Source organism: Alosa alosa, chromosome 11, assembly GCF_017589495.1.
Source record: "Alosa alosa isolate M-15738 ecotype Scorff River chromosome 11, AALO_Geno_1.1, whole genome shotgun sequence".
NCBI classification, from domain to species: Eukaryota; Metazoa; Chordata; class Actinopteri; order Clupeiformes; family Clupeidae; genus Alosa; species Alosa alosa.
Genome location: NC_063199.1, coordinates 6,268,696 through 6,292,592, shown reverse-complemented (window position 1 = coordinate 6,292,592; position 23,897 = coordinate 6,268,696). Strand labels below are relative to the sequence as shown.

Sequence of the window (23,897 nt, the reverse complement as noted above, 5' to 3'; positions counted from 1 at the left end):
AACAACAAAGCAATATGCACTGTTATGTTTAATGACTTATTTGGTGGCTCGATCTTTTCTATTTGTGTTGCTCTAGCCCATTATTATTGTTGGTAGGCTACTTTTATTCTTATTTATGGGCAATTCCACGGAAAATTGACTTTTTGTCACATCCATAACGCCAGTGAAATGCCTTGGCATTTGTATGATGTGAATGATAACATTAATTTGTTGTGCATTTTTTTCTCATTTACATTTATCAGCCAAAAATAGCAAATGCTCAAATTTAATGTAATCATTCACATCATACCATACCATAACATTTTATTGGCGTTATATGTTACAAAAAAATGAAAATTTCCATGAAATTGCCCTATAACAACAACAGCAACAACCAATTATTATTAGGTTATTAAGCCTATTATTAGGATATTAGCCTGGCCTATCAGTAGTGATAGATCAGTAGTGGCCTATTCCTTGATCCCTGTCTCCACCATCTTGATAGGCTGTAACACAGTAACAAGAGAGAGAGAGAGAGAGAGAGATATAAGATTGTATCTGTGTTGTTTTGTTATTTGTTTTGTTATATTTGCTTATGTTTGCTTTAGCAAATTCCATTGACATCTACATTAAAATTGAAAAAGAGAGAGCGAGAGAGAGAGATGGTAAAGTCCATAAAGTTTTGTCTGATGAAATCAGTTGTTTTTCCTTTAAGAATTCAAGAGAACGTCAGACCACATGTTACGTCTAAGCTACTTGGTCTGTCATTTGAACCTGTAGGCTCTCCTATTCGAATCACCACGGTAGAGAGTGGGCGTGATTGTTCCGGGGAAATGGTTTTCCCTTCATGAAGTGAGTTTTGCGCCTGTTAATTTAATTGTGACAGGCAAGTGGTTGTCATTCTCCATAGTGTCGGGGAACGAGTCAGACACCCGAGGATAAGTTGCTGCCATTTGTCAAGAGTTACGGTGGTCGACATGGCAGGTAAGTTAGCCTACATAATAAAGGGACAGGAAATACCAGTAAAAGAAACTGAGTTAAGAAGTTAAGCGTAGGGCTATTTAGTAGGCTAGTTGGTTATGGCAATGAAGACATACAAAGAACTGCCAAAGGCCTTACTGAATAGTTTATTTGTCCAGCGAAATTAGTTTTGTAATTGTCGGTCATTCTCGCAGACGTTGGACAAGAAAGTGCTCCGTAGATCCCCAAACCCAAGTGTAGTCCTTGCACTTCAAATAGCCTAATACAGAGAGGTAATATGCGATCTACATGGCAGTTGACACTTGACAGAGTAGGCCTATGTCAAAAGCTGCAGGTAGGCTATAGTTTGTGATAGCCTATGAAAACCATCATCAACTGCTGTCGCTTATTTTGTTAGTTTTAGGTAGGGTGGAGGCTACACGAAAGTAAACGTATCCACCTCTGAAATTTCAGAAATAGAGTTTATCCACCTCTTATTAGAGTTTATCCACCTCTCAAAAGAGTTTATTCATCAATTGCAACTTTTAAAATAAAAAATCACACTGTAGGCTATTATCCACATATGCACTCATCAGCACTATAAATAATTTAATAACCTCTACAATCACCAGACTCTGAATGTCTTTTTAAAAATTCAATACCGCAAGGCGCAGTCCACCTTAACGTGATTATATAATTCATAGTTTGCCCACCTCTGATTTTACTACTACACCTCTAGATTTAGGGCATGTCACAAGGCTATATCCTGAGTCTCGTGGTTGCACTGTAGCATAGTCAATCTTGACTGATTGAATGACAATACCTAGTATCAACAACACCTAGGTCAAACGTGCAAAAAGGAAATCACACATATATTAATAGATCACAATTAACCTCTGCAACTCAAGTGGACCACAGCCTCTGTCTCTTAGTATGCCTATTATATTTCATACAAATATGGAGGTATGAAAATGTACTTTCCCCCGTCTTTCCACAAGAACTGTTCTCAGGTCTTCCACTCAAGTTCTAGCACTCTATTACATGCACAGTCTGACTTTTTGAAGTGGAATATGTCTGCCTGTAAATTCAAATTGTTTGTTGTAGACAAAAAGTATCATTATGTTGACTGCTCAAACACAAACACACACACACACACACACACACACCCCTACACCCCTGCACTCACGCATACCCACGCCCACCCAGAAGCAAACAATGTCTCCTATGTAGATGCGTATATGGTGCTTTCATGTGTGAGTTCAGAAGCACTTGGAAAGGAAGAATAAGTTGTTGTTGTGATGCTCACAGGGTGTACATGTCCTGTCCTTATCCCTCAGCGAGCCATGGTGCTGGACTTATGCTAGACTCTCCCCAGAGGAACACTGTTTCTGTGGATGTCCCACACTACCTGGTCTATGAAGAGCTTGTGAAAAGAATGATTGGCGGTGAGTAATATCCAGAGGCTTACGACCAGTCACACACTACAGTGTTGTGGTCACCGAGTTTGGGTCGTTACATCCGTCTCTCCTTTGCGTGATTGACAGGTATCGTTATTGTGGCGCCTCCCGTGCATGCGGCCGTCCCGCCTAATTACCCGGTCACCTTGAAGATTCAAGCGGAGGGGCATGGCCGCCTGGCTTACCAGTGGTTCACGTTTAGAAATGATGAGGTATGTCTGTGAGGCCGTTGCATAACGTAAATTTAGCCTTATACCACTTTTTATTGGAAGATGGAATCGCTTCTAAGTCATTAGTGAATTTTTTTTTGCAGAAGCTCCTTCATGCTATTCTACGTTCACTAACTGATTTATTATCTCCCTTGAACGGAATGCTGCAGATCATTGAGGTACCGAATGGGGCTGAGGCAAAACTGGTGGTTATTCCCCAGAAGTCTCAACGCTATGTGTGCCGTGTGAGCGACCATCACTTCAACTATGTATTTAGTGACTGGATCAGGGTCGACGTCCTGGACAGTCCATCCTCAGGTATGGTCCATGAGTTTATCAATTAGTTCATTAGCATCTCAGATGCAGCTTTTCTGGATATTTCTTTGTGCTTAAGACAAACGATCATGCTCACTCTCTTCTCTCTCTCTCTCTCTCTCTCTCTCACTCTCTCTCTCTCAATCACCTCCATGATTTCTTTTTTTATGTGGAAGGTCTCCCAATAAATTGGGATGGGTCACCCCACATTGTGGTCCACCCCAAATCCCAAAAGGTTAAGCCAGGAAAACAGGTGACCCTAAACTGTGATGCCTTTGGCATACCCCCTCCTGATTACCAGTGGTACAGAAATGGCATCATCATAGAGGACAAGACAACCAAGGCACTCCAGGTATGGCTGCTCTGTTGACAGCAGCTTGTGAAATATTTACACAAGTGGCGCTGAGGTCATTGAGTTTGCTCGCTCCACACCAATATATCTTGCGGTTTGAGCTGGCTGTTAGTCATTTATCCATCAGCAAGCTCAGGCTTGGTATCTCGTAACCGTGTTGAAAAGCTGGTTAATATTTAACCATGGTTATGCTTTGTTTGGCCTGGTGTGAAGGGCAGAAGCATGAATATTTTCTTCTTTTGGACAGATTGACTGTGAGAATGCTGAGAATGCCGGTTCGTATCTCTGTTGTGTCACAAATGTAAACGGGGAGTCCTGGACAGAAGCAGCCGACGTAGAAATCGGTAAGACACAATTTCTGACCCAATATTTTTAAATTGTATGCCAGAGGAATGAACCAGAAGTTATTACTGGAGTAACTTGGAACAGACGTTCTTCAAATGTTCAAAGTCTGTCAGATCAAATCAGAACTGACAGCTTTCAGTAAACACTGATTTACTCCTACTAAAATCATGAACACACGGTGTAAGAGCCACTTTCAAACAAGACACAATGGAAAGTTTTCCATTACTGCCCACTGGTCCTAGTGAGCGTGTGTATCCCATGAAGCGGGGTTTTCCGCTCGTGTGGAAGACCCAGAGGTACTTCCCCTGTTTCTTGAAGCTGCAGAGGCAGAGGAGCCAAGATTGTGTTTAGGTACAAAGTGACTGAAAGTGAAACTGTCAGTCTGAATGCTGACTTCCTCTTAATATATATATAACTTTTTTTTGTGTGACAATTACTAATTGAATTGAAATTATATTTTTCAAAGATTATTTTGACATACCAAAATGTTTTGCATTTTGATAACGGAGATGTAGAGACTTTGGTGAGTCTAAATGGAGAATGCACCATGAGACTGCAGTGTGCTTAGACATATTTTTTTTGTGTAGTTATTCTCAATTCCTCTTTCCTCCCATTAGTGCCTCTTGACCAGCCTCGTGTCTCTCGGCCTACAGGTACTGTTTGCCTCACCATCCCAAGTCAGTGCTAAATACTGACAGCCAATGTAACATTTTAACAGCAACATCAGCATTGTAACAACAATCTGTACTACTTCTTTACTCTTGTACACTTAAATAGTTCCTCCAACCTGGGGCTATTCAATGCAGCAGTTTTGAGCACCGAGTCTCATTTCACACAGGTTTTGTTGTTGTTTTTCAGCGACAGGCAAAGTGGCTCTCCTGATAGGGAACTTGAATTACTCCTGCCACCCCCCACTCATGGCCCCAACCATGGATGTGTATGAGCTGGCTCAGCACCTCCAGCAGCTGGACTTCAGGGTGGTGTCTCTCCTGGACCTCTCCAAAAAGGAAATGAATGCTGCCATCGAGAAGTTCCTGCAGCTGCTGGACAAGGGAGTGTATGGTGAGTCACAATGCAAAGGCTTATAGGAAGCTTATGGGAAAATCAGCCATTGGAGGGAGGAAGCCTTTAGGATAACTGCTGTGTTTTGATTACAGTGGCATGAGGCCCTTGTCAGTGACTTGATTACCGTTTCCTTCATACCATAATTCTCTCAGCTCCACAAGAACAAGAATTTTGTTCAGTAATGTGTGCAAGTTTCTGTGTCAGTTTGTCCCTGCAAACACATTGCCACTTCAGCCAAATCCATTTAATAGGGCTAGGATATGCTGAGTGTAGTTAAGCATGATAATATGCACACACAAATACATGCACACACACACATACAAACACACACACACACACACACACACACACACACACACACACACACACACACAGGCAGATCGTCTGAACAGTGTGTACAGTATGACTACCAGTTTTTTTTTCTTTTTTGTATGGTATATTCACAACTTTTTTTTTCCAGTCATCGTACCATAACTGCAGAGTCACAGGCTTTTGACGCATTGGTATCGACTGTGGGGAGAGTGTGGTTCAGCCCTGAGATAAGTGTTGGAAACGAAAAGCGTGGGTTTGCGACATGCCTTGCTATGTTTAGCCATTTCCGAAGCCCACTCACTGCAAAGGGCAATTCACTGAACCATCTACATGGCCTCCCCTCCTCTCAGTCTGTTTTTCAAATTGTGAAAGAGTCATCAGTGTCTGTTTTGAGTAAAACTAGCATTTAAAGAATTTATTCTTATGACTCATGAAATATGGGGGGATATTTCCCCCCTTTTTTGAAAAAAGAAAGTTTCAACCATAAATGACAATCTGCTTTGACTAATAATTTATTTTGAGAAACCAGCGTACAGTGTTTTAGAAAGGAATGAAAGTCCCTTATTATTACACTGAGACAATAGTTGATCTTTGTCTGTTACAACTAACACATTACAATCTTGTAAACAAATGCACAGTTTAAAAGATATCCAGTTTCATGCCGCCTACTGCTACCAGCACAGACTTCACTTTTCACTTGTCTAGTTTTTACTGTGTGGTCAGATTTTTTGACACGGCAGCAAACATAACCAGGAAGTTCTTTTGGTCTTAAGTGTCTTTGATCACCTATTTGATGCAGCACTGCGGGCTGCGCACATGCCATGACCTCTTTTCTTTGCTTACCAGAGGTCCTGAGCATGGCTGTGCTTGCTTCCCCTTCCTCCTCCACTTCCTGCCAGGGCTTTGCTGTATTTGTGTTTCACTGGATTCATTCTTTTCAGATCGGTTTGAATAAAACGAGGAACACTCTTGTTCCTACACACAAATGCACTTCTGTTTTTTTCTTTATTTAAATGTTTCTCAAAACTAGGGTGCATTCATTTTTTTCTGGGTAGTAATACATTATGTTCTATGTAAGAACTAGATTACATGTTGTTCCTGCTTTCGTTCTCCTGATGGCCTATCAATTTACCGCAATTCAGAAAGGAAAGCTCTCTGAGCCTAAACAATGGAGTGGAGTGCACAATCCAGGGATGTTGTCACTCAGCTGATTGAATTGAATTCCATTGAATTGTCCACTGAGTAGCGATGCATTGTTGTGTTTCCCTCAGGCCTATTCTACTATGCTGGTCATGGGTATGAACAGACGGGCAGGAACTACATGGTGCCCATTGATGCACCACGTCCCTACAACACGGGGGACTGTGTGTGTGTGCAGCGCATAATGAAGATGATGCAGGAGCGCCGCACGGCTCTTAACGTCATCCTGCTGGACACCTGTCGCAAGTGGTACGGAATGGACAAGAGGTGAGCCCACTGCATTATTGGTGTTTTTTCATTGTTATTGTTTCATAGCTGATGTTTTGGTAATTATTTGTTCTATCTGTTTTATCTATCTGGTTTTATTTACTATTATTCATTTTTGCTTTTGTTTAGGTAAAACACACTGAATTACCCCTGTGTATGAAATGTGTATAATAAACTTGCCTTGCCTTGTAGAGTATTTACCTTATATTGTATCAGAATTCATAATAGATCTTGTCTCTTGGGTGTTGTGTTATGTCTTCAAGGTACAGACAGCATCTCAATGTCTCAGAAATAACGCCATTGGCACCGCTGGGCAACACCGTGTATGGCTATGCAACGTAAGTGTATAAACGACACATGTGCATAGGTTATACATATTGCACACATACTGCAATCACAAACTGACATGTATATTGACATATGGCACTCACGTGTTCCCATCCCTCAGGTGTGAAGATGCTGAGGCCTATGAGGTGCAGGACGCCAGAGGCAAGAGTACAGGAATCTTCACCAAATACTTGAACAGGCACATTCTGCAGCCAGAGAAAGTCACACACATCCTGGAGCAGGTTTCTGAGGGTATGAGTCATCAACCATTCCCCCTTGACCGCAACGCAAATTCTGCACCCACACACCCGCCCCCTGCCCCTTTCTCGGCAGGAAATGCTTGCTGTTGATGCTACACATCACAGCAATGGTCAGGCGACAGGCCTTATCAGAGACTTTCTGAGAGCAAGATATTTCCGCGCGTGAGCTCGACCTCCCCAGGCTATTAATAGCTGTGATGTCAGAGCGACATACAGTACCCCTCCTTAGGCCACTGCTTGCTTTCGAACACCTCTCAGCTTGTGGCCATATAGGTAAAGTTTGTTTTCTATTAATACTGAAAATAGTCTCATCACAGTCCCAAAGCTGGTGAAGCCAGACACCAGAAAATGTTGTTACTTGTTTTTCTGTAGAAGGGGCCACTGAAGGGCATATTCCAGAGAGCTTTCACTTGTCAATGTATTGGTTACGTCGCCTAAACGATGTTTACATGTTTGCACTTACAGTACTGTATGTCTGTCAGGGGCTTCTCCTCCTGATGTTTACCTCTTGGATGAATGTCTGGAGGTGCTGGGTGGTCGGGTGGTGTGGGCTGTGACAGCCCCCTCCTGGTGTGCTGTGCACTGTGCTTGTTTGGTTGTTTGACAGGGGGTCTCTGTGGTAACACTGTTTGGCTTTGTGAAACGGAGCCATCCAAACATGTGACCTCATTCTCTGGAAATTCACGCTGGGCGGCGGGGAAATCTGAGAAGCCTTGACCCGAAGAGGACAGCTGCTTGCTGCTCTACACACGTTACAGCCCCCTCCCCGCCATTAGCCACTGTGCCCAGTGCTTAAGTCTCACTCATACCCTCCCGGTCCAGTTCAGCCCCACCCCACTCAGACCTGCCCTGTCTTGAAAGGCCCACTCACACTCACTGGTCAGTCCCCCTGCCACCCTGCTGTCCTCACCCTCTGCCAAACACACTCACACACCCCGTTTGGGACTCGGAGAGGAACACGAGAAGCCTTGATCCCACACAGCTTTACACGCAACGCTCAGAGAGCCAGTGATGAGATGTAGCTCATTGTAAAGGAACTCGCCGGAACAGCATTATGGCTTAGATGAAATGCTTCAGCTCGAGACCTCCTTTTGTATGTGCCAGATGCACTTATGGCTAATTATATCTGCAGGGGTAAGGAACATATCAGGCTACTCTCAGCCAGCGCATTTGACTTGTTTTTGGCCACGGCATGTGCAGTGTATCAGAGCTATTGGTTCCCAGAACCGAGTCCCTTTGAGCCAAACACTGGGGTCCTTTGATCTAATGCATCCTGGCTATTAATCTTTCATCATCTCACCGTCACTCAATCAAGCCTAATCTGGACAGAGCGTGTTGGTGGTGTGTTCTGCTGCACTTTACAAATTGCTGACAGTAGTGTTGTGCGCTTGCCAATTTAAATAGGTACGCTTTGCTTTTACGTTAAACAAAGGTGATGTGTGTTGAGTGCTAAAATAAGAAAAATAAGAAAATCTTTTTTTTTCTTTTCTCTAATGTCTTATTCAAACGAATGTTACACAGATAGCACCTGTTTTTTCACAGGGTATAAACCTGTAGTCTTGGACTGAAATGTTGATTTCTTCATGTCGTAGATCTGGGCAGGGACCCGCTGGTGATGGGCAAGCAGGTGTGTGAGATCAAACACACACTGAAGGAGCCAAGGGCACTAACGGACCCCGTGAGGACAGCTGGACACACCTGCGAAGTGCGCGTGAGGGACAGCTTCTGGAGGAGTGCCAACGGTAAGGTCACTGTGTCTGTCGTGATCAGTTACCTTGTTGACCACCCCTTCTCTCATCCTGGCGCATGCGTGCGTACAAACACACGCATACACACACACACCCACACAGAAAAACACACTTACAATGTTATATACTGTTTGCTGTGTACTCACTCTCTTTTAGACACACACATAAACATGCTTAGACATATACCATGTGATACAGACATACTCACAGAATAACACACACACACACACACACACACACACACTCACACTCACACTCACACTCACACTCACACTCACACACACACACACACACAAACACAAACTGTCTTGTGACAGTGAACTTGTTTACCATCCCTTCTGTCAGTATGATGTGTACACACACACACACACACACACACACACACACACACACACACACAAGTGCAAGTACACAGTCAGACAATCATCCTTCCACTTACACCCACACACCCACAAAGCTCTCTGCTAAGCATGTGATACTGAGAGCAGAAGTTACATGTGAAGTAACGTTAAGTACATGAGTTTCTTTTTACTTCATTCAGTTTATGAAGATATGTAGAAAATGTTTCTCATCTGTACAGTGTAGTCTTTACAAGTGTAGTTTTATTCCTCAAAGTCAACAGGCACTAAAACATTTTAGATTTCAGTCAAGAGATCAAGTAAAAAAAAAAAGGTTCCTTAGTCAGCATGCATCTTCCTCCCTTCATTCCCGTTATAACCCCCCACACACACACACACACACACACACACACACCGTCCTATTCCTACTAGATGGGTCACATTTGGACAAAAAAAAAAAAAATTCATCATAGCCTGCCCGTCCACGCTTTCCTGCTGGATTCTGCTAGATGGGCCAAGTCACTCCGCAGGCATGTAGAGAAAAGAGTGACTACGCGAAGCATTTAGGGAACTGAAGTTAGTGGGTGTGGACGCGAGGCACTCTCACAACTCCACGTACTGGCTTTGTTCACACGGTAGCCAGGTGAATAACTTCTTTATTTGGACCGAGCTGGCAGCTTCCTCTTTTTGGGTCCGAATTCCATATTCTATAAAAGACCACGTGTCTGATAGTGAAACAATGCGAATGATCAAACAAAGAAATGAATGTGAAAACTGTATCGCTTGTGCATATTTGATCTGTGCCAAATAGATAATAGTGTTGTTATCTTTAAATGTCTCATGTATTTCTGTCAATGCATTTTAGTATCCTTTAAACCCAACTCTGTCGAAAGATTATTTCTATTTCTATACTCATATTTTTGTTTACCTCGTTTTCTACAGTCTTGCCCAAGAAGGAGCTTCTGGCTTTTCCTAGTGGTGTCAAAGTGGAGCTTAGTTTCTCGGCGTTGTTCTCAAACGTCCTGGTCGTCTTTGCTACAGTGAAGGACACGGGGCCCAAGGCCCAGGACTGTACCGTCATCCTGACAAGTGCGCCGGTGAGCTCAAGTTCTTGTTTTCCTTTTTCTACCATATCTCTTTCACAATATGGTGTTTCTGTTTGCAGGGTTGGGTCATCATGAATCAGTGTTTCTATGGGTTTCAACAGTTTGTAGGCTGTATAGAGCCAAAATGGTTTTGTGGTGCATTATTGGGTAACCTCAAGAACAGTCACTTTCTTTGCTTTTAGCATCTATACAAATAAAATGGATTAAATTATTTGATTAAATGCCATAACACATATCACAAACACACACACACACACACACACACAAGCTGTACACTTTAGTGATATGCCTCACAGCATGCGGCCAGCTTAATATCATTGATAATGTTACTTTTCAGCATGATGTAGAATTTAAAAAAAGATGATCCTTGACTAAAGGAAACAGTGTCTTCCTGTTGTGGTCAAAGTTTGTGACGGCAAAACGGTCTGTGGTAAAGCTTTGAGATAGCGTTTGACCAGATTCCTGTTTAAAAGAAATTGAGCACACGTGCTGTAAATTAGGCTTGTTCCTCTTTCCGTTCCATTGTACTGTCACGTTATGCCTGTGAACTGAAAGTTCCAGCGGTTCTTCTAGACTAGAGGTCTCAGTCGGAAGCATCACATTTCTTTAAGTAAAGAGGATGTAGACGGTGCATATAGTCTACAGACGGTGCCATAGTTACAAAAGTACATGCAGTTATTTTGCCTTAAAATAAAGTCTCCAAACTCATCACTACCACTAAATGGCATTGAATTGACATTAAGGGGCATATATATCAATGTTTGGTTTGTGTTGCTTTAAAGAATGTAGACCAAGTAACAATGTGTGCTCAGTGTAGTTCAGCTGGTTGAGCAAGGTGCTAACAGCAAAGTCATAGGTGTGATGACCGATTGAGGACATGTTGAAATGTATACCGTAAGTCTCTGGGCTAAGTGACTGAATTCCTAAATGTAAATGCAATGGTGAGGTGGCTTAGGTTAGACAGCCCTAGAATGGATCATAGTCAGCCTGATCTCCTGAAAACGATCTGCTTTGCAGGAGTCTAAATAGATGGTGTTTGACCTTCTTTGACAATGGAATATAAAAAATGCAGAGAGATGAAAAAGGAAAGATTCCATCCTGACTTTGACTTATATGTATGCAATGCATGTAGACAGAGTAAGGTGATCTGCTTCATTACACTTGGTGGTGCTGACATCTTGTGGTGAAAAGAAATAGGACAACTCAGAACTGGACCAAACTCCACAACAAATACATTAGTCTCTGAGTGCACCTTTTAAAATGTTCCTGACTGACATAGAGAGGATACAGATTTTAATCTCATTGTTTTTTTTTTATTGTGGTACTTAATTTTGCTGTTCTTTTCCTGCCTGTGTAGGGTCTCGAAGACATTTTCTCTGGGCCGGATCGGTCAGAGGAGTTGGATTCTCTTCTGATGAGTCAATCTGATAACGCTGACTCCACTCTTCGCCTCTGCTGTCTTCAGAGACTTCAGGTGAGTGTCTCATATTAATCGGCCTCAAACTTGTGCTGAACCGAATCCCCTTACGAAAAGAACTTTAGTAATACAATAAGATTTAGTAGTTCTTTGGTAGTGTATAATAATACTATAATACTGATGTTCTGTAACACCTTCTATATAGTGTTGCTATCGCTTATGGGCTCTGTGTACGAGCTTACTTGAAGTCGGCAAACCAGTTTCCTGTTCGTTGACATCGCTGTTAACAAGCACAGTTGTACCAAAACGTGTGCTCACCGAAAATCATTCACTTCTTATTTTGTGCAGCCACAGCACTTAGGCTGGTGTTTTTAAGGAAAAGGTGGAAGCTAAAAATCGCTTTTATAAGGACTTCAAGCCTTAGAGCCACCCACAGACATTAAGACTTGCGTACATTGTATTTCTTACGTTTTGGTACAACTAAAGCACTTATCTTCAGGTGCTTGTTATCAGGCATGTCAATGAACAGGAAACTGGTCAAGTAAGCTTGTGCATAGAGCCCATAGTACTTCTATAGTATGTCCCAAAATACTATAAGATTCCTATCAGATTACTATAAAATGTTGCCTATATATGTTGCCTATAATGAGTACTATAGTTGTTTCTTGTAAGGGTCTGTCACTCTGGGTGGAGTAGTAGAGTGCCACCTCCAGCTGTTTTCCCTCAGTGCAGTTCTGGTGTTTTCAAATGTTTTTTTTTTGTTCAGTTGGCTGTTTTGTGTCTGAACACGTGTACTTCCTCCATCTAGTTCCTGTAATCGGTGATTGTGAAAGTTTGTCAAATGTGCTCCTTAATGTGGAGTTAATGTTATCAGAGAGTGGAAGTTTGATCATATTTCCGTGGTATTTATTTATAATAAGTAACAATAATTAGCCAATTATGATATTTTGATATGAAGGAAAATTTGTGGTGAATTGGGTGCACTGGATATTCCGTAGTCTTTATTGGGTCTTGACTAGGACTGGCCATGTTATATTTTCAGTGCAGCAAAATAATCTAAAACTTTTGACCACTTCACTTGTGGTTGTTATTTCCTCATGGCTCATAGCATGTATGTCCACAGTGATTTCCAGCCACACTGCTGCTGTGTTGTGCTTTATTAACCCACATGCGCTGTGTGTGGGAAGCGGAAAATCTCAGGGCTCACAGACTCCTTCACTTTCCCACACAGACATCCTTGGAGATCAAGGTGGACTTGCACTACATGGACATTGACAGTGGACGGAGACTCAAAGAGAGTAGATCTTTGCCTGTGGGGAAGCCATTGGTTGCGGCCTGTTCACTGAACTCGGCCAGGCCCCCAGGAGCCACAGGGGGGCAACAGGGCCCCCAGTCCTACAGTAGCCGGCCGAAGCAGGGCGAGGCGAGGCTCTCGGCACGGCCACAAACACGCAAGGCGGAGAATGCAGTAGACAGCAGACTGTGGGTTCCATCCACCAGTGGCAACCAGCCAGAGGAGAATGATGAAAGCGACATCCATAATTTTATTTAGGGAATAATGTTTAGTCTGATGGTCATTCTTAAAAAAAAACAACAACATCCAGACAGGATGACAGATCATGTTTTGTCCTGATGGGATCTGTTTTTCAAGAATGACCATAGAAAACTGACTAACATGGACTGTACATTATTCCACTTATTATATGGTTACTTACCAAAATGATAGAAGACATTCCTCAAGACATCTCTTTTTTTATGATTTTGTTGCAATTTCATAGCTTCTGCTGAGAAAAATAGTTATTCAAGCAAGTAGATCTATCAGAAGTTTCAGGTGTTCTGAAAACATCACTGACAATGAATTTCTGTAATGACAAGTAAACAGGTTACTTGCAGAATATGATATGAACATGAGAATCAGATGTACAAAACCTGTTGTCAATGGCAGGTGTCATTGATTTCCTGCCGTGATTAGGTAATATCAGACCTCTAAGGTTGAGATGGCCTATTCAATTCATTGGCACCTTTTTTTGCAACATTTTGAAGAGTCTTATAAAAACTTGATGTCCCTGTCTTTTCTGTGCGATGATATTCATGTATTTTTACTTGGTAACGAACAGAGGGGGAAATCTTGATTACGAACAGAGGGGGAAATCCTGCTATCTCATTCAATGAGATGAGATTTCCCCTGCTATCCTGCTATCTCATTCAATGATGCTTTAATAATGCTTCAGTAATCAAGGACCTGATGAAACATTGGCATTAATGAAGCCTTACATTTATGAAGGATGTTTGGTAGACTACATTTCCTTTTTCATGTTACGATAAATGCCAGAAGTCAGAAACTATCAGGTGTGATTTAAATGTTTTATTTGTTACCGATTTTCCGATATTTCCGATCTTAGATTCGGCTTTGAGTCAGAAATGAAATGGTTTTGATAGCCTACATATTGTAGGCTTGTTTAAGTACATCTCACCTTGGAAAGGTAGTTCTCAGTTTATGTGTTATTTATTTCTTAATGTTGATCAACTGTACAAGGTAATTTTGTCTTTACGTAATGACAGTAAAAAGAAACCTACTTATTTGTTCATTGACGTGAATGAATGTTGTATCTTAGCTCTGTATTTGAGCTTTAATAAAAAAGGAAAATAAATCACTCTACTATCTCCATAAGTTTACTAAACTATGAATTAAATCCTTGTAGTAGGTCGTGTAGTTGTAGTCATCATGAAAATAAAAATGAATTTGCTGAATGAATGTCAATTACTTCGCTTAGCTTACCTCGAATGTAGGCCTGCTAATTGGTCCTTGTAGTAGGATCCTTGCGCAAGTGCACTGGGGTCATTTTGCTCTGTGTCTGCTTGAGCGGCACACCAGGAGGAGCAAGTGAGTAAGTAACGCGGGGCTCTTGGGTTGATTGACAATTCCCTTCAGGTCACCGCTTTTTAGTAGCCTAAACTCTGTGTGGGGAATTTTATTTTATTTTTTGTAAATAATTAGCCTGGCAAATAATGTTACATACTATGTAGCCTTTTATACGCGAGTCATTCGGAACTATACTAAATTTAGGGGTAAAATATAACCATACAAGTAATCCACTTTTATCATCCTCTGGCAAGCGTATGTAGGCCTACTGACTGATTCAGACAGTGCTGTTCTTTTGTTGGGGAGAACACCCCTCCACCACCCGCAAAAGCGACGCAGAATCGGACACCAAAAGCGTCTATCGTCGGCCTGCTCTCACTGGCTATCGCATAACATAAAAGGGGCAACATTCTAAGCTATCATTGGCTAGTTTAAATACACATTTTTGGGGAAACGTGTGATTGGTTTGCCTCCATGTCAATCTCTCGCTTTGGGCCCGCCCATATGCTCAAGTTGCAAGCGGTGAATGGTGAAGAGGCAGGAGGCAACAGTCTGACTGCACCGCCGTGACTGATCCTGGACCTGGATGCGCCGTGCAACCTGCCTATTCCAGCGCTCAGTCTCCTTTCCAAGCGCAGTGTTCAGCTCATCGGGGAACGATGCTCTGTGTCTGGGTAGAAGAATTCTCCTCTGCGCTTCAGCTGGGTGATCGGAGAAAGTGGTCAATGTGACATTGCTTCTATGCCGTGTTCAGTTTATTGTTCTGGTCCTGGACGCAGACCAGCTAATCGTGTAAGAAGATGTTGAGTCGATTCATGAGTGGCAGCATCAGGAATTTGGACAGAGAATACAACTGCACCGTCAGACTTCTGGATGATACGGAGTATACCTGCACGATTCAGGTCAGTGCAAACACCTGTGCTTGTCATCGCTTGAACTATCCTCAGTGCCACCGCAGAAACCCATAGCCAAGACGACAATAAAGCTTTGTTTCAGACGCAAAGCGACGTGCGCAGCGTTTTAGCGAGACGGCGGGTACCTGCAGCTCACAGGTCCCGCTCTTCCCCTCTTCTACTGCTGTGTGTGGAGGCTACTACGTGACATAGTCTGTATGCTGACAAATTCCACGTTTCTTCGCCTGCTTCATTTTCGCTCTGGGGATTCTCTCTTTTGCCAAATATGTCTTCCATCTAGATACTGGTCACTCGGAGACGATTTATTATAGACGCTTCTCGCCCATTCTGTAGGACAGCGCAATTGACCCAAGCACAGTGATGTAAGGGTCGAATGGGACGGAGGGCTATACATGTATTTGGTGCCTCATACCTTGTTAACCGTTCCCATGAGTGGAAAAGTTTATCGTTCATCGGATAAACGTGACAGTATCTTGTATCTTGACAGTATCTTGACAGTTAGATTTTGAATACTTATCAGCAAATATTTATAGCTGACGGACTGTCAGGTGTCAAGTGTTTTTCTCTGGCCTGCTGAATCTGGTGGTTTCGGACAGTTGATTGTTTTATTACATGGGTTGTCAGACTGTCTCGTTCAATATGTTTACAGCATAATTGATGAGTCAGTGATTCAGGGATTGTACCGGAAAGCTTTCGTCAGCATGCATACAGCTTTACCGGTGACTGTATAATAATTTATTATTTCTTCTGGCTATGAAAACAAAATTACATAGGCCCTACGTTAGGCCACAGTGTGTTCCCATTACAGTAGGCTATTATCTAATGGTACCTATCTAAGCAATGATGGGTAGTCAATGCCCCCACGTGATTTTGATCATACAGATTATTTAGGCTATGCTTTCACATGAAAGGTCTGTCTAAGAAAGAGTTAACAAGTCATGTTGTTAACTTGTAAGAGCTGTGTCCACACCATAAACAATATTGCCCTTGGGGTCAATATCAACTGTCCGGCAGAAAGCAAGGAACCTGATCTGAAATGGGACCCACCTACGTAGATACTAGTAAAGCATTCCATTAATAATGTATAGTTTTGGTCTATTAAACTGCCTAAAGGGAATTGTAAAGGAAAGCAATTTAACAGTACAGAATGGGTGATCGACTTCAATCTATTGACTCTGAATGAACAACAGACCATGAAATCAAAGTGATTAGGGTAGTTATAGCTGTACTGCAGGTAAAACCTTATTGACTTGGTGTCAGACAAATTCCAAATGCTGTGACGTAACTAGCAGGAATTATGTTCATAGGGGTACACACAGATACATCAACAGACAGAGGACAGAAAGAACCCCCACACACACACACACAGACACAGAGAGAGAGAGAGAGAGAGAGAGAGAGGCAACCTTTTCCAATCATTTACCCTCAACTTCACAGAGCAATGAAGCTCTAATTTAGTGACTTAGCTTCCCTAGAGGATATTGACATTTATAAGAGTGGCACTAATCGTTCACAAAAGTCAGTTCTCACTCTGCTTGCTCTTTCTGCTTGAAGGTCAGATGCAACAACATCACATCATCTCACCGCTCTGGATAGGTCATTCAGTACACAGGGCCCAGGGTACATACTTCACCTGATAGGAGGCCTATTGGTACATACTGGTCCATTGCTGAACATTCAACATACATTGAATGAAATTAAATGATGACATTGAAGAAAATTTGCTAAGTAATATATGAGAGATTCACACCAGTGGTTTGCCATTCTCTCACTGGAAGTACCTGTTGAGGCACATGATGACACGTTAGATGTGTGCTTTTGAGAGAACAAGCCAAAGTGATCCCTCCTAATAGGGATCTTCAGTCGCAGGGGCCGCTTGACGTGCCTTTCATTCGAGCTCCGCCATATCTGGCTTTGAGATGAATCACCTTTGTTTAGTCTTTTTTTTCCAATGTGGTACTTCAAACAAGTAAAAAAAAGGCTGCAAGACAAAGAAATAGAGTCGAATCAGAATCCATTAGAGTCATCTTCCTCTGCAAGAGCCTCCTTCCCTCTGAAGTGCCTGGAGGATGAGATGGGTCCTCCTAAGACAGCCGAGATTCCCCGCGGGGAGTGTGTGTGTGGCCTCCAGAGCCGCATCAAGATGCTCCGCTTTTGGTGTTTGAGTGAGGATCAGAGATGGATAGGGGGATTAGGGATTAGGGTTTGGTGGACACACCTGTGTGTGTGAAAGAGAGGGCAGGAGAGAGAGGAGGACAAGGATGCTACGTTTATACTATTTACATTGACTCATTTAGCAGATGCTTATATCTTAAGCTGCTCACAGAAATACTCAGCTTCACATCCCTGTACTTCACTGAGATGGACAGTGTAGACTGTTGTGTTATGTTGCTGTGGAGTGGTGTTTGTTAGTTTGTGTGTGTGTGTGTGTGTGTGTGTGTGTGTGTGTGTGTGTGTGTGTGTGTGTGTGAGTGTGTGTACGGTTGCTGAGTGACATTCGACTGAGTTGACAGTCATATTCAAATTTGCAGTGGCCTCTTAATTTTGAATATGACCGTCAACTCATTCGAATGTCACTTAGCAACCATAGGTTGACATCAGAAAAAATGTGCAGTGTTCTCTTCATTTTTTCCAGAGCTGTATAGATATGTGTGTGTGTGTGTGTGTGTGTGTGTGTGTGTGCGTGCATGTGTCTGTAGATGCCAGTGTGTGTGTGGGTGTGCGTGCATCGTGCATGTGTGCTGGTGGGCCAGGCAGCGTAGTGTGCTGCTGGTACTAGAGGCAGGCCAGGTGGTCGCATGGCCAGCAGGCAGCAGGTGATTGTGTGTGTGTGTGTGTGTGTGTGTGTGTGTGTGTGTGTGTGTGTGTGTGTGTGTGTGTGTGTGTGTGGTGTGCAGCAGCACTGGAGTGCAGCACAGCACAGTGCTCAGATCAGTGCGGCCTGCCTGCCTGCCTGCATGACGTCATGGGGAGGTTTAACAGGAGCAGATACAACCAGCTATCTTTTTCTCTCTCTCTCTCTCTCTCTCTCTCTCTCTCTCTCTCTCTCTCTATTTTCTCTGTCTCTGTTTTTCTCCATCTCTCTCATACACTCTTATATATCCATGATGATCATTCACTCATTTCCCCTGTCTCCCTCTTCCTTTCCATGTGTCTCCATCTATCTGTTCATTTCAAATGCATGCATCAGTCTTTCTCCTCCTCTCCTACGACTTTCCCTCCGTGCTTGCAGCTTCCCTTCCTTCTCTTTCTCTTCCATCTCATGTCTCTGTGCTTCTTCCGCTCCCTGTTGCAGTCTCACTGCTGAAAAGATGTGGTTAGGGAATATTCCACCTCACTAGCCAGGCCAGCGGAAGGGCAGAGAGTGTCTTCCCCCCCGTTTAGCGTCCATTCTGGCTCCTCTCCTCCACTCCACCACCAGCTCCAGGCTGGCCAGAACTGCCCCAGGCCTCCACGACACCTAGCAGGGGGAAGTGAGCAGTGCGAGGCAGAACTAGGTCACTCTTTACTCTCCCCTGGCTCTCTCTATCTCTCTCTCTCTCTCTTTCTCTCTCTCTCTCTCTTTCACTTACTCTCCCTGCATCACTCTCTTTTCTTTGTCTTTCACTCTTCTCTCCCTCTTATCCTCTCTTTTTCTCTATCTCATATGTTTCCCTTTTAGTCAAATTGTCTGTACCCTTATTTCACCCTCACTCTCTCTCTCTCCCCCCCCCCTCTCTCTCTCCCCCTCTCTTTGGCTGTCTCATATATCCCATTTCCTCCATGTGCTGTGATTAAAACCCCTCTGGTTCTGTTTTGATTACGGCCACAGTTGTTTCGTTACACCATGTGGTGGCACAAAGCTTGTTATTAGCACCAGAGGGCATTCTCAGTCTTGGCGTTCAGCACGCAGGTGAGCTGCTACACCGCTTTCACACATGCATTCCTCTGGGCTCCTCACCTCATCGTCAGGTGTCGGCATCAACAACCACGGTCGGGCAATGACAAAAACAAATCAGGTGGAAAAAGCGCATTGTCATTTTCGTGCTACTCCGTCTCTCAATGACAGCGCTCACAGCAGTAATGTATAAGCTAAAAGTTTTATCTCCTCTAGTAATGATGTATTTCCTCTTTTGAATTGTGGGATGATAGAGACAGCGATGTGGAAGGAGAGATAGAGAGGGGGGGGGCTTTCATCATAATATGTTCTTTCAGGGGGAGAGTTTGATGGAAGTTAGTACTTTGCTCCTGGGCTCCACTCTATCTCTCTCTCTCTCTCACACACACACACACACACACACACACACACACACACACACTCCTCCCCACTGCTCTCTCCTGCACTCTCTCGCCCTCTCTGTGATGAGGTCTTACAGCCCAGCCGATTGGCTGGGAATTTAAAGCCTCCTCACATCTCTAGGTCACATCTGAGTGGCACACAGACCATGGCTGCCTTGCACCACACTGTGTGTGAGTGTGTGCCTGTATGTCTGTCTGTCTATATGTGTGTGTGGCTCTGTGGAATCTTATGTGTACCTGTGTGTGTATGTGTCTTGTGTTTGTACCTGTGTGTGTATGTGTCTTGTGTGTGTACCTGTGTGTGTCTTTGTGCTTGTTCCTCCTTGTGTATTTGTGTGCATGTCCTGTGTGTATGGCTGACAGGACATACAGAGAAAGTTTTTTTTTTAAATGTCAGAAATGGCAACAGAAAGCCGAAGATGTAAGGAGAGAGTGAGAGAGAAAGAGCTGGAAAGACAAGGTACGGTAGACAGACAAACAAACAAACACACCTCATCGACTGTCGATTCCCCGTCAGAACGGGTTGCGTCTGGTACAGTCGGCGCCCTCGAGCACAGCTTGGGAGTGCCACACCTTTCCTGAGTATCTGACATTCTCCCAGCATCCCCCCTTATCTCAACACCAGCCTGTGCCGAGGGGCCCACGGCTAGGAAGTCATGTGACGCATGTATTACCATGTAATTCTCCAGTGTCAGCTTTTACCCCCTGTGTCAATGCATAGATTGATAATCCTGCACTCAGCAGTCCTGTACCTTGTATGGGCATATTTCCTCTTCTTGTGTGGCTTGTCTCGGATGTGTGGTCTGCTGTAGTGGAATCCATAAGGGACCGAACGCATTCGTCCTCTCATCCTGCTGTGGTAGATTTTCGCTCCAAAACTAATTATCACTGCTAATTGCATGTTGAGCTGTGGTGGGTCTGTATCTCGGTGGAGCTGCCTCGCTGTCTTGTCCAGAGACGTGATAATGAATATGCATCTTGGTTAATGGGAAAAGAAGTATCAGGATGGTGTTTTTGCTAATTAATGTTGATTCCTTCCTGAGACGGACAGGAAGAGAGTAAACAAGCTGGTCTGGAGGGCTGGCACTGTCCTGGGCTGCTCTGTGGACTCCACTGAGGAGGTGGGTGAGAGAGGGATGTTGGCCAAACGTGCATTCCACGTGGACTTTCTTTCTCTGACCTTTCTCTCTCTATCTCTCACACACTCACACACACACTCACATGGACAATCCTATCTGTGTGACTTGACAGTAGCTTTACAGTATCAGAATCCCATCATAATATTAAACATTTCATCAAAGTTAAATAAATCTAATTGAATGTGTAAGCTATTGCTAAACCTATTGTTTAATAATTGGCATTATGTGTAGGGTTGGAAACTTTCCAAAGGAATTAAGGGGAATGTATGAAGAGTTTGGTTCCAACATGCTATATCCTCCATTTTAATGAATTTCCATAAATATTTTTTTTTTTACATTTTGTTTTCCGAGTAATTTCAGTTGAACTGTAATTGAGTATTGTTATTTGATTTATCTTTACTCAATCAAAACACCACAACTGTGATTTAATTGATATTACCAAACTCTTCATATGGGAATTAACCAAACTCTTCATAAGGGAATTAACAGGAATAAACGGGAATAAACTGGAACAAACTAGGAATAAACTGTAAATTTGTAATATTGCAAGTTAGTCTATAACAGGGAACTAAAATGTAATTGAAAAAAAACCCCATCTTGAAGCATAATATTAATTAAAACAACCTGATTTAATGCAAATTCAGTTGAATTTCTACCCTGGCCTGTACATATGTCAATCACATGTACACAGCAATCAGTATATACCTACAACAAGATAGGAAACCAATGGTGCGTTCATGCGCATGAGATTTTTTTTTTTTTTTCTTAGTGAAAACGTCATTGTGAACGCCATCTCATGAGGGAATAACTGGTGGGAAACTGAGGGAAGTTTGCTAACAGAGTTGCCTAGTTGTGGGCTTGTCGTTACTTGTTGACGGTTAATAACCATATGGTCATATTTTTGTAACAAGTCAACTTCAGACAGTGTTCAATTCTGCTGTTTTTTGGCCAGTTTACGTTAGCCACTTTGTAAAAAAAAAAAAACAGTAGACAGCAGACTTTTTCTAAAACTATAGACCCTTTCAAGAGAGTTCCATTATCAGCATCATAGACTTCCATTATCAGCATCATAGACTTCCTTTTTAACATTCCATGTTATCTTAATGCAGAGGAAGTAGATCGGGAACCAAATAGAATGTTCAAGCATTGTTTTTGTTTTTATTGTTGAAAGGGTCTATATGTTTAGGCTATATTTATGTTTGATATGAATTACCCAAAATTCCCAGTTAATTCCTGTAAATTCCCATTCATTCTCATAATTTCCTTTAATTCCATAAAGGTATCCAACTTGGAATATTCCCAAAGATCCCCACCTTAACTTCCCATGGAAAGTTTCCGTAAATTTACCAGAATTTTTCCGCCCCTTTGGAACCCTAATTATGTGCTATATTTAGTACAACATTTGCCTTCTAAAACACAGATATAATCAAATCTTTCTCCACTGTTTTTCCACCCTGAACGCGTACAGTACCATGTCGACAGAGTACAGTAGCGCCATGCTCGTGATTAAGCCATGACTTTACCGCTGCGCAGCTCTGTATGCGATCTTCTATGATCGTGTTGGCCATGGTGAAGGAAATTAATGGGTTCATAATCTCCTAGCTCTATGAAATCTTCGTACATTTTCAGAATTGGTTGTGTGTTAGGGTCTGTGTGTGTGTGTGTGTGTGTGTGTGTGTGTGTGCGCACATGCGTATATGTGTGTGTTAAGAAAAAAGCAAACAAGAGAGAAAGTAAGAGAGATTGAGGAAGTGCTGGTGTGTGCATTTGTGTCAGTGTATATATCAATACTGTGTACATGTGCGTTTGAAAAACAGCATAAGATATATATATATATATATATATATATATATATATATATATATATATATATATATATATATATCTTTGTATGTGAGTGTTTTTACTGTAGTATGTGTGTGTGTGTGTGTGTGTTGTGCAGAGCAGCACATGTGGGGGCAGGAATCAGCGGCCTGAGAAGCGTGTAAAATCTTGCTCATAATAATCCCTGGCCCTTTAAGAAGCTTTATTTCAAGTGGCTCAGGCTTAATATAGGCTGCAAGTAGGATGCAGGATAGGTCTGCGGGCCCGGCGTGCTTATCGGCCCCAACAGAGCTGCTGCTCCAGCATAGAGTTGGTGAAAGCGCCACTTCGCTTCTCTTCTCTTCATTTCTCCTCTCGTCTCGCTGATGATGTCTCTGTCCTGAAAAAGAGCATCCACCCACTAATCCCTCCCAGTAAGGATTCATTAGAGCAACTCTGACAGCTGTCACTGCGCTGGAAGAACTTGGCGAGCGGATTTCCAACCGCTGGATGAGGAGCGAGGAACTTTGATGGTGGTTTGCGATCGTGAGGTTGGATGGTCTGGCTGGCTGTTTTTTGCTGTGTGTGTGGCACAGATACTGATGTCAGTTCCTCAAGTATGTCATATGCACTGTGTGTCATCATGTCCAGAAATGCATTGATATGCATAACAGTAGTAAATATATTGTAATGTGGACAGTGTCAATAAACATTGCCATGTCTTCTATGCATTCCTTTGTCAAATATCATGTCAAATAAGAAAAAACTCCAAATGAGATATATTTGACATATAGCAGTTTGTAGCAGCAGTCTTAGTGTATATTTCAGCAATAATACTTGAAGGACCATGACATGTACAGGATATGACATAAATACTGAATATGTACCACAGTCAGCGATTTAAGTGTCAGCGATTTAAGAAATAGTTGTCAGCAAAATGGTCTATCTTTATTTTCCCTATTGTTTTTCAGTCCCACTCAGTCAGTGAAACACTGCATTTATTTTTTTGTGTTTTTGTTGTAAGTACACAGTTGTGCATGATTACAGTTATGATCTCAGGGTTGTTTACCATATATATTAGCAGATTAGGAGGATATAAAGGGAGTCTGTCTCTAAACCAAGGCCCCCTGATAGATGGTACAGAATAATGCTCAGTTTCAGGGGTAATGAAGACGAAGCTAATGTTGTTGGATCATGATCAAGGATAGTAAATGCGTTTGTTGTTAACTGGTGGCATTGATAA

The 23,897-nt window shown here is 42.6% G+C and overlaps 2 protein-coding genes across 5 annotated transcripts in view; both read left to right on the top strand.

Annotated features, from left to right (window-relative positions):
- Positions 1–768: 768 nt before the first annotated feature.
- Positions 769–14,311, top strand: malt3 (MALT paracaspase 3). 3 transcript variants are annotated; one of them, XM_048257709.1, is made up of 15 exons: positions 769–963; positions 2,277–2,384; positions 2,484–2,608; positions 2,776–2,923; positions 3,097–3,272; positions 3,520–3,616; positions 4,235–4,270; positions 4,476–4,679; positions 6,266–6,461; positions 6,725–6,799; positions 6,910–7,040; positions 8,641–8,790; positions 10,077–10,231; positions 11,598–11,714; positions 12,889–14,311. In XM_048257709.1, the coding sequence occupies exons 1-15, from the start codon at positions 957–959 to the stop codon at positions 13,207–13,209; spliced, it is 2,046 nt and encodes a 681-aa protein (XP_048113666.1). In that variant the 5' UTR covers positions 769–956; the 3' UTR covers positions 13,210–14,311. The 3 variants fall into 3 exon arrangements, with proteins under 3 accessions (XP_048113666.1, XP_048113665.1, XP_048113664.1); XM_048257708.1 differs by having other exon boundaries at positions 2,248–2,384; positions 6,731–6,799; XM_048257707.1 differs by having other exon boundaries at positions 2,248–2,384.
- A 734-nt stretch (positions 14,312–15,045) lies between these two features.
- The window catches only part of LOC125303508 (FERM domain-containing protein 5), a 105,834-nt gene continuing 96,982 nt past the window's right edge, over positions 15,046–23,897 (top strand). For both annotated transcript variants that reach the window (XM_048257285.1, XM_048257284.1), the window contains exon 1: positions 15,046–15,422. In XM_048257285.1, coding sequence (XP_048113242.1) covers positions 15,321–15,422 — 102 coding nt within the window. In that variant the 5' untranslated portion in view covers positions 15,046–15,320. The remainder of the gene's footprint in view (positions 15,423–23,897) is intronic.

Coding starts and splice junctions, on each gene's coding strand:
- malt3 (XM_048257707.1), top strand. CDS start 2,255: ATGTCCTGTCCTTATCCCTCAGCGAGCCATGGTGCTGGACTTATGCTA. Junction 3,617..4,234: donor AGCAGCCGACGTAGAAATCG/GTAAGACACAAT, acceptor TCCTCCCATTAG/TGCCTCTTGACCAGCCTCGT. Junction 11,715..12,888: donor GCTGTCTTCAGAGACTTCAG/GTGAGTGTCTCA, acceptor TTTCCCACACAG/ACATCCTTGGAGATCAAGGT.